This window comes from Arachis ipaensis, chromosome B4, assembly GCF_059453495.1.
Source record: "Arachis ipaensis isolate K30076 ecotype BB chromosome B4, ASM5945349v1, whole genome shotgun sequence".
Taxonomy (NCBI): Eukaryota; Viridiplantae; Streptophyta; class Magnoliopsida; order Fabales; family Fabaceae; genus Arachis; species Arachis ipaensis.
In genome coordinates, this window is record NC_142439.1 from 15,834,922 (window position 1) to 15,848,608 (window position 13,687).

Consider the following 13,687-nt stretch of genomic DNA (forward strand, 5'->3'; position numbering starts at 1 on the left):
CATCTCAAAAAAGTCTTGCTCACCTGCCCTCCGGAACTCTCCCAGGCCAGACATCCAGTAACCCACCAACTCTCGAACTCCATCGTACTAAATTCGCTTCGGACCCGAACAACCGAATAATTATTAACTTATTACAACTTGGAAAAGAGATGAGTAAATAAATAATATACTATTATGTTAATAATTTTAAATTCTGACAGATATATTCACAAAAATATTATATATATATATATATACACGTCATCACATATCAAATAAATTAGTTCTAAAAGGCATCAATAATATTCAAAAAAAAAAAAAAACTGGTTGACTGCTTTCTTATTTTTCTTTAATAAGCATTTGACTATTTTCTAGTACTTTCCTTTCTTTTCTAACTAAATAAACATATTCGCCCCCTCTTCATACACGCAAGCACTCGCTCTCACTGTGTCAAACCCAGTGACGCGTACCACCCAACCAAACGCTTACACGTAGCACACCTGCCCAACAACCGGCTCTTCCAGTCACCTCATCATTCCCCTTAACTTTCCAAGTCAAGCATTCGACGGCAACACGTCACACCACAGCGTCACCTTTACCTGCCACATCGGTAACCAGTACCCAGCGTCACCTATATACATTCCAAAAAATAAAATAATTTGACTAAAAAATTACCCAAGTGAACAAAAATTTAATTTTTTTTCTCTTTTCGTTTTCTGTGTCTTTCTTTCCGTCGCCGGTTGCACATTCCGGCGAAGTCGTCGCCTGAAAACTCTCAGGCTTAGGAAATTTTTTTGTTTCGGAGAGAAAAAAAATGTTTCTTTTTGATTGGTTCTATGGAATTTTGGCATCACTGGGTCTGTGGCAAAAGGAAGCGAAAATCTTGTTCCTAGGGCTTGATAATGCTGGCAAGACCACCTTGCTTCACATGCTCAAAGACGAGGTAGGTTTATTTAATCTAAACTTTTTTAAATTAACTAATTAATTGATTGATCAATTTATGAAGCAATTGTTGAACAAGTTTTGAAATTTGTGTGTTTTCTTTGTTGTCGTTGTTGTTGTTGTTGCAGAGGTTAGTTCAGCATCAACCAACTCAATACCCAACTTCGGAGGAGTTGAGTATTGGGAAGATCAAATTCAAAGCCTTTGATTTGGGGGGACACCAGATTGCTCGCAGAGTCTGGAGGGACTATTATGCTCAGGTTAATTCTTAGTTTCTTTGTTCCTTTTTCATGGGGTCACCATAGGTATTGGAGGATTGAACCACAAAGCTCTCCTTTATAACATAGTTGCTTATAACAGTCTCCTCCAGCTGAGCTCCATGCTCATTGGTGGCTTTGATGATGAGTTTCAAGCTTTCAATGCCACTCTTCTAATTGTGTTGTCTTGTTATTCATATTGTGTAGGGTGGTTCGCTTAAAATTTGGAAATTTAAGTTTTCTTATTGTGATTCCTGTTTTTTATGTTTCTGACCATTGTTTTAAAAGTTGGACCAACCTTCTAGTTAAACTGGTTAGACCATGAATTATTATTGTTTTAGATAACATACCTTTCAATTCAACCACAATTCAGTGATTGTTCGGTTACAATTTTGACTAGTTAAGCCAATGGAACCTCCTAGTTAAGCCAATTTATGCATGCATGCATGCTGTGAGCTAAAATTGATCCAAGTATGTGGCGAAAAGTGACCGCAATAGTGACAGATAAAATTGAATTCAAGGAGTATTTTATAGATAGAAGGAATGTGCCACTGGCTTTTGTTCTGTGATGTCTATTATCTCACATTTATTTATCCTAATATTTAATCAACAAAGCCGTTTCCCACTAGATGAGGTTGGCAACATGGTTTAAAAATGTCACAGCGTTGTGTCCATGCATTGGGATGCAACAAAGTTATACGTTGGCTGCAGGTCTAACACAACCCTACACGAGATCCTAGCCATGCGTTGCTATGCGACACAGTTTTATGTTGGCTGTCGCAGGGATTGGGACTGGCTACGTAAACATAGGCCGAGTTACATTTAGTCCTAATCTTTGGAGTATATAGTTTTTCTCCTTGGACTAGCAGGTTGAACTGTAAATTTTATTTGATGTAGGTGGATGCTGTGGTTTATCTGGTTGATGCATATGATAAGGAACGGTTTGCAGAATCAAAGAAGGAACTGGATGCTCTTCTTGCAGATGAGTCACTGGCGAAAGTACCTTTCCTTATATTGGGAAACAAGATTGACATACCTTATGCTGCATCGGAGGAGGAGCTGCGTTACCACATGGGACTGACCAACTTCACCACAGGCAAGGGAAAGGTCAATCTCGCCGACTCCAACCTCCGCCCTCTGGAGGTGTTCATGTGCAGTATTGTCCGCAAGATGGGGTATGGCGAAGGCTTTAAGTGGCTTTCTCAGTACATCAAATGATGAAAGAAGATATAGACAAATAAGTATCCTCAGTGTTGTTGATTTACCTTCAACTGGATTGAATATCAGCATTTGGCTGTGTAGTTTCCAGGGTGGTGGTTACCCCTGGAGAATTCATACTTAAATGAGTAGTATTGCCTTTTTTCTTATTTTTTTTTCATTCTTTATATTTCTGAAAACATGCTTGCTAATTTACTGCTTCAATATCGTAGTTTGGTACCGGGCCTCATTAATAAAAACTATTATAGGTTATAGCTAAATCCTTATTCCATGCAATGGACATAACATTTTCATAGTTCCCATTTGTGATGTCTCTCCTATATATTGCTCAAACAATTACATATCTCATAATGCCAACTATAACTCCATCAACGTTTAAACAAAGGCCTAGCTCCACATGACCACATAATTCTAACTATGGAAACAAATTGGTAGCTGGCCGAAATCTTATCAGAAATTAATTGTCAAAAAATGATATGATGCACACCCAACCACCATATTTTATTCAATCATCACCATAATTTCCATCAATTGTTCTAATTGTTGTAAGAAATATTAATGCTACACTTGGACAGAAGGGATAGGTTTAGGAGCCATATAAGATCATGCAGGTAGTCGGCTCTTACAATAATGATATCTATTCAACTCTAGAAGGGGTGCTCCTTAAGAAAAATCTTCATCAGAATCACCCACCATAGAGTTAAATTACACTGCACATGAAAGCTTCATACATGATCCATTGAATATACATCAAAGCATTTTGAAAGGTTCATGAATTAAAATCTACACTGATAAATTTACAAGATATACATACAGACTATACAAAATAGCACCAACCTATCACTAGTTTGTTACAGAACTCTTAACAAGTTTACTGCTTCTCCGTTATCATGTCATCTCCACAAATCAGTAGTTCTTCAAATTCAAGCTCCAGCTGCACAAAGCAAATCTAAAATTCAGTAAACAAGTGAAATCAAATCATATCAACAAAATTCGCACATATAAGTCACCTGTGCTTGATTATGTGCCAGCTTCATCCTTCTGTACTCTTCTTGTGCCTTCTTAGAACGGAACATGGCTTGTACACGCACGACAGACCTCTCAACACGTTCTTCAGCTTGTTTCCTACTAGTCCTAAAGAAGTCCTCCTCTATGTCGCTTCCCTGTGTCTCATCTTTCATTTCTTGGTCAGGATTGACCTGGAGACCACGGAAACCTTTTCTCTTCAAACGCCAACGCAGGATTACTTTCTCAAGCACTCCAACAGACCAAATAATTTTGCGATATTGCTTCCTGGCTTGAAATCCCCTGAAAGCAGCCTGCATTGGAATACATGCAATTAATTTTCCTCCTCAATGTAAACTATAATAAGACGCAACGTAGAAGGAAAATAATCAACCGGTCAAATGTGCACAAGTCCTTGGATGAGAATACCCTCATGACTTGTTGAACAAGTCATGTTAATAAACAATCAATTTTCATGGAGGAAGAGTAGCTCATACCTGAATTTTAATAACCTGGCGTTTCATGTGGAGAAATTCTCTTCTCAACTTAAATGTACGGTATCTATGTTGGATTCGAGCAGCAGCTGCCATCATTTTCCTTGTCTCATAGTTGCGGAAAGCATGCTGGATCTTCATTGCTGCCACTATCTGGCGTTGTTGATCCTCTGGACTTAAAGATTCAATTGCCATAGATCGCAATTTTAGAGAGTGCTCCCTAAATGCAGATTGTATCCGTGCTGCTGCCTCAGCTGCAGTGCGGTAAGATGCCAGTGTCTCCTTGAGGTACAGTTGGTCCTCGGTAAGGTTCTCAGTGTTTCCTATATCCACTGTGGTGGTTTCCAGTGGGCCACTGATATTTCCGGCTAGGCTCATGTCATTGACTTGCTCGACCAGAGACTTTTCTGAAAGATAAGCCGCTAACCCATCATAGCCCTTAATATAAGCAAGATCAGCAGCAGTACATCCACCAGGATTTTGGGGAGTTGGATCTGTGACCAAATTTGGCTTCGCCCCAAAAGACAAAAGAGTTCCAACCATTTTCTCCCTGCAGACACAATTTCAAAATAGAATAAACAATGAAAAGTTCATTGACTTTCATCATTCATCAATAGATTATAACAAAATAATTGAAAACAAAAACAATGAAGCCATTTAGGTAAATGCGGTTGCCGACTCACAGACGAGCTGATACTTAAATCAAGTAGGGTTTGTGTATCAAACCTTCCATAATATGCTGCCCAGTGTAGAGCTGTCCATCCAAATTTGTCACGGAAATCAAGAGACAAGCCGGACCATGAAAATAAAGAAACAGCCCAAGTATATCCCAGAATTGCACACAAATGGATTACTCCTTGCCCTTGTTTATCATGTTCAGTAGTCTTAACACCTAAGCTGATTCGTTCCAAAAGCCATTCCTTTAATCTGTTTTTCAAAGCAATTTGAAACAAGTCATCTTTTGCTTGTGGAAACGGAATTGTATTTTCCTCGGTTGATTTCATCAGATATTGCCAGCTTTTAGAAATAAAAGATGTTTTAAAGGCAAATTTCCTAGCCTCTTTCAGCGACTTGGGTGACACTTTACTAGAGAAAATATCAAGGCTCTTTTTTGTATCAAAGAGCAAATTAGTAAGCCTAATTTGAAGTCGAAATTCTTCCCAGTCATATTTCTGTTCCATAAAAGCAGTAGGATCGTGCAATAGTGGTGTCCGATACTCAAAGTTAACAACTTGACTAATTGGTTTACGGCCATCAAAGCTCAAGTAGAGATTCACAAATCCAGGAGAATGCGGCGATACCCAGCATCGATAGACTCCAAGCTGAACAGTTTCTACAGGAATACTTGCATCACTGCAGACACAATATAGATTGGACTTTGCAAGGTGTTGATAGTCATTATGAAATAAACCAGTTACAAGGATCTGCAAAAAGCAAAGGGACTCAGAAAGTTTAGTCATAACTGTGCTACACATGATAACACATTGAAAATGCCATTTTTAACAATACTCCTCACGAAGACCCAGATTTCGCAAGTAAATATTATATAGCAGAAGCAAACCTTAGTTTTCTCGGTGGAAGAAGCCCATGTCGGGGACACATCAGTGATAGTAAATACTTGTTCAGGCAGAGAAGATAGCTGATTACCAGCCACCAGTGATGAATATTGCCCCTGAACCGACGAAGAAATTGAGGATTCAAGAGCTGACTCAACAGAACAAGGTGGCGAATCAGATATCATATTGTTTATCCACATTCCAAAGCTGTCCTGACTTTGCAAGCTTGGATTTACCAGAGTGTTCGAGGAATCAACACCAGCTAAAGAGATAGGAGAAGTCCTCTGAAAATCAACACTATCCGGAATACTATAAGGAACACTATTGCTCTCAGCAATTGGCTGAGCTAACTTACTGAAAGAATGAATTTCTGGAACCAAATTGCTCGCTACCTGGTAGAAAAACAAGAGGAAATAAATGAGCAACACAATTTAATCTATACCAACAAAAAAGTTATGTACTTTTACTGTCTATTTACAAATATATAATATATGAAACCAGGTTCTCCAGCCTCCACAAAATAGTTGTAATACTTAGTCCAACATAAACAAGGGCCCTGCGTGCATGGTTGGGGGGGAGGGGAGGGAAGAACACCAAACAACCATGCCTTCGTCATTGTTGATGATTTCAAAAATTATGAAGGAAAACTAATTTTGAACTCAGTGATACTAATGGATAAAATTCAGCAGTGAGACATTATACATGCAAAAGGCCCAAGCATCTACGGAATTATGTCAATCAAATTCAATAAAGCCCTTCCTTTTACAAAGATTCTATGAAGAGGATGACTGATTCGAAAGATGAATTTAAAAGCAGTAATAATAGCCCAGATTCTTGTAGTTTTTGTGCGGCTTTTTTGCTGCATTCTTGAATATTTCATTTTGTTCGTTCTTTTTATTTTAAGAGCATATTTTATCCTTTTGTTAATGGTGATTCACTTCCTTTTTTAAAAGAAAATATATCATCTTACATTGCCAGAGCTCCCTTTCAGAAAACTTTGGTCTTGTTGATTAAAGGATTGAACATTTCCTGCAAAAAGATAAATTTGAAGTAATAGAGTCACAAGATTTTTTCCCAACAAGTAATAGAGCACAAACAATTACCACTAGTGGCTATAGTAGAGGTGTTGTCGTTTGAAAGCACGAGGTCATCCCATTCAAGTGTATTAAGCTCATGAAGCTTCATTTCATGACTCTCAACCGTCAAACTGTCATTAAATCCTGTTTATAAAAGGAATGAAAACATAATACCTAGTCAAGGGAAGCAAAACTACATAAACCAAGATGGCAGCACTGGTACATAGCAGCATAAACTAAAAGTAACACAAATGGTGGTAGTGGGAGGAATAAAAATGTTTGATGACTAAAGACATATGTGCATTGTATGTGCTCTTCCAATAAATTTCCTTCTATATTTTTCCACTAAAAACCCTTAACATCTGCATTTAAAAGGTCTCCGGCTTCAAAGAAATGTAATAAAAGTTGTTCATATTGATAACCTGAAGAGTATGAATTGTATTTCTTACCACTGGCATAAGCAGTGTTGGTCCCAGAGTCTAATTCTTCTGATAACCATGGTTGGTCAGAGGCTGAACTAGAATGAGAATTTACAGGTGTGACAGGAGAAACTTGTGACTGTATGATAAAATGTTAATTATATTCATTAACCAGATCAAAAGGTATAGCATGTAACACATTAAGCATTAGTGTGTGAGACTTTCTCTTTCTCTTATAAACATAGGATGCGTTTGAATAAGCCTCTTTTTTTAAAAGCATCCTTTTTTAGTTAAGCTTTTACAGAAAAATAGATTCAGAAAGAGGACAAATCAAGAAGGAAAATGATTTACACAACCTCTTGTGTTTCACGATAATGAACAAGGACTATGTGCTCCAGCCTCCTGAAATGAAAATAAATACAATTGTAAGACAATTCTATGTGCTTCTATTCAAGTTTAATTGAAAAATATGCAAGAAATACATAACCACCAATTCCTTTGCATATTGATTCATAGTTCAGAATATAGGCATGCATGACATTGGATTTGGGGACTTAAGAGATAAAGCTAAACATTGATATACATACTTATCAAGCAACCAATAACATCTACGAACAAGTCCTGGGTTATCTTGGCCATGTGCATAATATACGTGTATCCTTTCTTCGTTACCAACCTGAAAGATGCAACGAAAAACAGAATGACCAAAAAGAATGTAAAAGATCAGATAATATGTGCATCATTCATTACTGAGTCTATCTAGCATCAGACTTCAAGTGTAACAAAAAAGAAGTAAAGTTTGCACAAACTGAAGATTTACAATGCAAAAAAGAATGTATTATATAGTCAAACACTACTTTATTAGTTTATTCCTACACCTAAATCAAACACAAGATGATAAGAGATATCTGAACCAAGTAAATATCAAAATTTCCATCAAGAAAATATCATTCACGGAAGAAAGCACAACAAATGAATATGCATGAAAATGAGAATTCTCACTTTTAAGTGCTCATGTGCTTCTTTAACTGTTTTCCCATCATTTTTCTTCTTCCAGTTGTACCCATCTTTTCGAAAGTTCCTAAGCATTTTGCGGTCAAATAATATAATACGACCACCTGTTTATCAGCACGACAAGAAACATTATCACTAGTGGTTTATGCCCTATTCAACATCATATACCATGTCTAATGTAGTTAAAACTTGTTACCTAAATGTAAAACAACTAAGTAAAATATCTTTATTTTGAAAGAGAAATATCAGAAATCAACTCTAGGGAGACTTTATGAACATGACAAATACACTAGAAGATGCATAAATGTGTCAATACACAACTTTTAAACATCTTTTCTATTCACTAAGAATTGCTTCAACAGGAATGAAGGGCCTAGAAGTCTACAAAAATTACAAATAAGCTGCAAATAACAACGTGGTATATTAAAATCTATTTACAAACAGAAAACTGATGCCGATAGATATAATATATGATTACTTTTGGGCTTATTCACTGGCTTGACATGGATAGTGAAATATTTGGAATTTGAGAGTATAGCATGAATCTCATTGGGACGAAGCCATCTGCTCTTTGCTTCCTCCATGGTATTTTCAACATCCAGGTCTATTGAGAACAACAAATCAAGAGAAATGATTAATAGGTTGACCGCTGGCACACAATCAAGAGAAATCATGCACAATGAATATATGTGTTGTCAGTTAGTCAGTTGCTCAGCTTCCTTTCAATCCCATCTTACGATATACAAGTTCATACACGTAACTGCATTGAAACAAACATCAGAGCTATGCTTTCATACCATTTCCTTTCATTAGTTACCTTCCAGTATGGTATAGCCTAACAAAACTATAGCAGTATGCGAGTTTGACATCTTATTGGAAACACGCAATGAGAATTTAATCGAGGTTCCAATATGCTGTATGAACACCTTGTGGAAATCATGAAGTTGACATATTCGGCTCATCGCCAAATGAGAAACTAACAAGTAACAGTTGCTCAATCTAGACATTTTTTACTTAAGAATACCACAAAAATTTCCCCCATATGGAAGAAAGTACATGGAATTCACAAAACTTTATTTTAGTAGAATTGACATAGTTCACTATAGAACACTATCACGTCTTTCGATTGGTGAAACTAACCCCACATAGACAATGCTTTGTTATTTTAGGGTAAAAGAATACTATAGCATCAGTGTAAAACATTGAAAGAGTGCCCTTAATAGCAAAAACAACAGAAAATCTTGGGAAGTTGCCAGAGTGCCCTTAATAATTTGTCAAAACATCAATGATTACTACTGATATAGTAAAAGATTTTGAACTCCAATAGATATAAACAACAACCAGTACTTCCTAAACCATATCACGTTGTTGCTTTCAAAAACACCATAAGAGTGAAGAGTCCACACTCCACAATTCACAATTTCACGCTTCCTTTATCCCCCTTTTGCCTCCAATCCTAGGTTGCACTGAAAATCACAAACTTCCACTTTCAAAAACCAAAGTCAGCTCAAACTTCAACCAAAAGGGGGGAATTTCAAAATTGAAACTTGAGGAAGGTTTTGAGGGTCAAGTCAACCAAGTCATGCATAATCCAAGTCCAAAAAAGAGTGATAGAGTGAAGAAGAATGCATTGAAGCAAGTACCTTGCAATGTGTGGAAGCCATGTATCTCTGAACCCACAAGTTGACCCGTTAAGCTTGGTTGCTGCGCCATCATCATTGAACATGAAGAAGAGGTGAAGAATTCAAACCTCTGAGAAATTCTCCACTTTTCACAACACCTTTCTTCTTATTCTTCTTCTCAGCACAAGAAAAAACTCAACAATTGCATACCTTACAACCTTAGAAACAAGCAACAGAAGAAGAACAGAAGCTCAGACAATAATAACTCCAAAGTAGTGAACTAATAATATAAGATATTATCTATAAAGGAAGAAAAAGGAGTGAAAAAAAAAGAGTGGAAAATCATAAGGGCAGACAGAAAAAGCGAAAAAGTTGAGAAATTTACCTGACAGTGGAGAAGGGTCTGTTGTTGGGATTCCAAGAAAAGAGAAAGAATAGTCTCAGCTGAAACAATGACACACTGTTCTCTTTTGCTATCAACTACTATCATAACTAATTATTATTATTTAATATTTATATTTATCATTGCCTAAAAACAAAAAATAAAAAATTGAAAGCCATCTATTTTCTGCAAGGTTTTTCTTTGGGTGCTGGAATAATAATAATAATAATAATAATATAAAGGTTTTCCATTGGTTGATGTGCTTCGAAACTTTCATTTTATTTAATATGTGAAAAAATCTTTTAAAATATTAATAATAATGAATTTTCGAAGACGTACCTCTTCATCATGGTCACATGGTGCCATGGCATTGGTGGGTAGAGATGTGCCTGTACCTTTCTAAAAGAATTCTTTCATAAATTCGACGATGAAAACCTTGTATTCCTCTATGGTGAATGGTGGGCAATTTACTATAATAAATAACATGGGAACCAAATTTATCAAAATACATAAAATGAAAAATTGATATTAAAATATATATTTTTTTATAATTTATGTAAATTGTAACAGGGATTTTGCGGTTTACGAATACACGTAATTCGTTATAAGGGTATTGCGGATTACGTACTAGGGGAAATAAGCATAAATCGCGACAGGGGTGTCGCGGTTTACGTGTGGATGAATAATGTATATAAACTGCGAGAGGGGTGTAGTAGTTTATGCGTAAGTATAAATACGCTGAAGGGGTCTCACGGATTACATTTGTGTTGGAGATAAAGTTTTTAGAGAGAGAAGGAGAGGTTTCTAGAGAGAGAAAAAGAGAGAAAAGTGTGGTTGAGTTGAGTTGAGATCGGAGTCGGGACCATGGCGGAGGCATGCAGTCTTTACAGGCTCAATGGCGTTGCGCACGTTGCTGGCAGCATAAACCGAGAGGTTAGTTTGGTTATTTTTAGTTAATGTATTTTGTATAATATTTTTCGTATGACTGTGATTTAGGTATTTAAATTTAGATTTAAATTATTATTTTAAATCATAAAATGTAGTATTTAATTAATTTAGATTAAAGTCTTGAATCATTTATGCCTTTCATTAAATTGTGTGATTAGAAAATAAGAACTGTATGTTACCTGTTTAAACTTTAATATTGTATTTTTTGCGTTAGATTATTTTAAATTAGTGTTGGTTTTTTTTATATGTTTGGTTTCTTCTGTCACATGCTTCAGCCGACTAGGTGTATTTATAGTGTCCGGAGGCAGCAGAATATGCCTCTGCATGACAGGATCGTACCGTATCTGGAGAGGGCTGGTTTGTACCACCTGGCGAGACTCAACGCTAGGTGGTTTTGGTTGGACGAGCCCTTAGTGAGCGGTTTTATTGAGAGGTGGCGTCCTGAGACGCATACCTTTCATATGCCCTTTGGAGAGTGCACTATCACGCTCCAAGATGTAGCATACCAGTTGAGGCTGTCCGTGGATGGTTTACCTGTATCCAGGTGCTTTACAGATTTTGAGAAGTTTATCGTAGAAGGCAAACCGGCGTGGGAGTGGTTTCAGGAACTATTTGGCGAGCTTCCACCACAAAATAAGGTCAAGCACTATACAGTCCACTTCACCTGGTTTCATGAGAGGTTCAGGGTGCTGCCAGATGATGCTACGGAGGAGACCGTACGCATATATGCACGGGCTTATATTATGATGTTGCTTTCCACTCAGTTGTTCGGTGACAAGAGTGAAAACCGGGTTCATATATGGTGGTTGCCCTTTGTGGCGAGACTTGATGATATGGGCAGCTATAGCTGGGGGTCGACAGCGTTAGCCTGAAGAGAGTCGTCCAGTGTCGCCTAACGTTGGACCGACTAGGCGATCGAGATGTAAGTTTATTCATTTTATTTCAATTTTTATCTAGTACTTAACTATATATTTGTTAGTTAATGGACTAATAAATGTATTCTGTCAACATCTATAGATTGTTTGGGAGCCTTATGCTTCGCTCGACGTGATGGCTGTTGTTCATCCAGAGATTCTCACAGAGGAGTACAGTCGGTTATGGCGTGCATGTACTTGCTTGATATACTTCGCCGTCATTGAGTGGCACCAGGTGGATAGGGTGCTGCCACAGCTGAGTGGCGTTCAGCACGAGCCTGAACCGGCCTCAAATATAGATTGGCTCCATGCCAAGGATGAGAGAGGTGGGGACAGATGGTTCCCGAGCTACTATCAGGTATGGCACCTTAGTTGGCAGAACAGGATGGATGCTGTCCTGAGTATCCCCCGGGTGCCTGATCCCGGGCCGTCCACAGACTTTCTGCGATGGTAGTACAGAGTAGCCCATAGGTTTCTGTCGCCGGATTCCTTGATTGCCGATCATAGGGCCGAGGAGATCAGCCAGGATGTTGTTCAGAGAGGGTCGTCACAGGCGCCTTCTAAGGTACTGATGCCAAACGTGCCAAATAACAGGCGCATTGAGCAGCAACGATGCGTTGGTACCCGGGCTACAGACCGGGAGTGGCAATGGCTGGATGACATGATTCAAGATGACAGATCTGGTGACGACGGAGTCGGACATGCCGATCATCGTGTCCGGCGTGGCCGTCCTCAGCGTCAGGGTGGTTCATCAGGGGTCGCATCTGGTGGTCCTAGTGATAGACCCGCTGAGCATGCAGGGGCGGAGACCCAGGAGATTCCTCTTACACATGTTTCGAGCTCCCAGATATACCATGAGATCCATGGCCAGATGTATGATGACTTGGCGGGTCCGACTTTCACGATGGATATGGACCACGAGGTTGGGAGTTCACGGTTCTATTCCGACTTTGTAGATCTCATCCGGGATGACGACCCTCCGTATTTTCAGCAGCAGACCCCACAGGATCAGGTGCCTGAGACCCAGCCCCAGATGGACGTTGCGTATGGGTACTACCCAGATATGGAGGATATGTAGCGGTACTAGTCGCAGATGTCTGACCCTCATGGATTCCAGCCCCAGCTACATGTAGACCTGAATGAGCCTACTGACAGCCCGTATGACAGTTGGTTGGGCATGGGAGGGACGCCTACATCTGCATATGGCGTGGGCATGCCGGTCGATCCTCCAGCACAGCAGCGCCAGAGGCCAGCCAGAGTGAGACGGGCCGCTCGATGTGGTACAGGGTTACATCTCCTGGGCGCATTTGGACATGACTTTGACGAGGAGGATGAGGACAGGCAGGAGTCGTAGCTTACTATTTTATGTTTTCATTGATGATACCTATGTATGTCAGATTTGTCATGTACTTTTATATTATATGTGTTTGTACTTAGTTTATTTCCATTGAATTAGGTGTGTGTGATGTATGTTTTTGTTAACCATAGACACACTTTATTTTATGTTTATAAAAATTACTCACTAATGCATAAACCGCTACACCTCTCTCGCGGTTTATGCACATCATTCATCTACACGTAAACCGCGACATCCCTGTCGCGGTTTATGCTTATTTCCCCTAGCACGTAATCCGCGACACTCCTATAGCCGATTACGTGTATTCGCAAACTGCGGGACTCCTATCGCAGTTTACACAGATTATGAAAAAAATACATTTTAGTATCCATTTTCCATTTTATGCATTCTTATAAATTTGGTTCCCCTATTATTTATTATAGTAAATTGTTCATGAATTGATGATCAATTAAATCTTTTTATTTTTCAATTTTGTTAATAAATTTAGAGACTATTATACTCTTA

General features: G+C 38.4%; 3 protein-coding genes across 5 annotated transcripts; 2 read left to right on the plus strand and 1 right to left on the minus strand.

Annotated features, from left to right (window-relative positions):
• The first annotated feature begins 640 nt into the window (after window positions 1-640).
• Window positions 641-2,545, plus strand: LOC107639001 (small COPII coat GTPase SAR1A). The gene is made up of 3 exons (XM_016342404.3): window positions 641-922; window positions 1,050-1,181; window positions 2,076-2,545. The coding sequence occupies exons 1-3, from the start codon at window positions 794-796 to the stop codon at window positions 2,394-2,396; spliced, it is 582 nt and encodes a 193-aa protein (XP_016197890.1). The 5' UTR covers window positions 641-793; the 3' UTR covers window positions 2,397-2,545.
• Window positions 2,546-2,873: 328 nt separating this feature from the next.
• On the minus strand, window positions 2,874-10,080 carry LOC107639003 (calmodulin-binding transcription activator 5). 3 transcript variants are annotated; one of them, XM_016342408.3, is made up of 15 exons: window positions 9,968-10,080; window positions 9,604-9,800; window positions 8,439-8,564; window positions 7,949-8,064; window positions 7,534-7,622; window positions 7,303-7,348; window positions 6,977-7,085; window positions 6,555-6,671; window positions 6,422-6,480; window positions 5,807-5,843; window positions 5,457-5,713; window positions 4,622-5,319; window positions 3,899-4,445; window positions 3,407-3,715; window positions 2,874-3,330 (listed from the first exon to the last, which is right to left on the minus strand). In XM_016342408.3, the coding sequence occupies exons 2-15, from the start codon at window positions 9,677-9,679 to the stop codon at window positions 3,268-3,270; spliced, it is 2,649 nt and encodes an 882-aa protein (XP_016197894.1). In that variant the 5' UTR covers window positions 9,680-9,800; window positions 9,968-10,080; the 3' UTR covers window positions 2,874-3,267. The 3 variants fall into 3 exon arrangements, with proteins under 3 accessions (XP_016197894.1, XP_016197893.1, XP_088339413.1); XM_016342407.3 differs by having other exon boundaries at window positions 5,457-5,843; XM_088483287.1 differs by lacking the exon at window positions 9,968-10,080 and having other exon boundaries at window positions 9,604-9,936.
• Window positions 10,081-12,397: 2,317 nt separating this feature from the next.
• On the plus strand, window positions 12,398-12,904 carry LOC148566766 (uncharacterized). Its single transcript, XM_088483807.1, has one exon. The coding sequence runs from the start codon at window positions 12,398-12,400 to the stop codon at window positions 12,902-12,904; it is 507 nt and encodes a 168-aa protein (XP_088339933.1).
• Window positions 12,905-13,687: the final 783 nt, after the last annotated feature.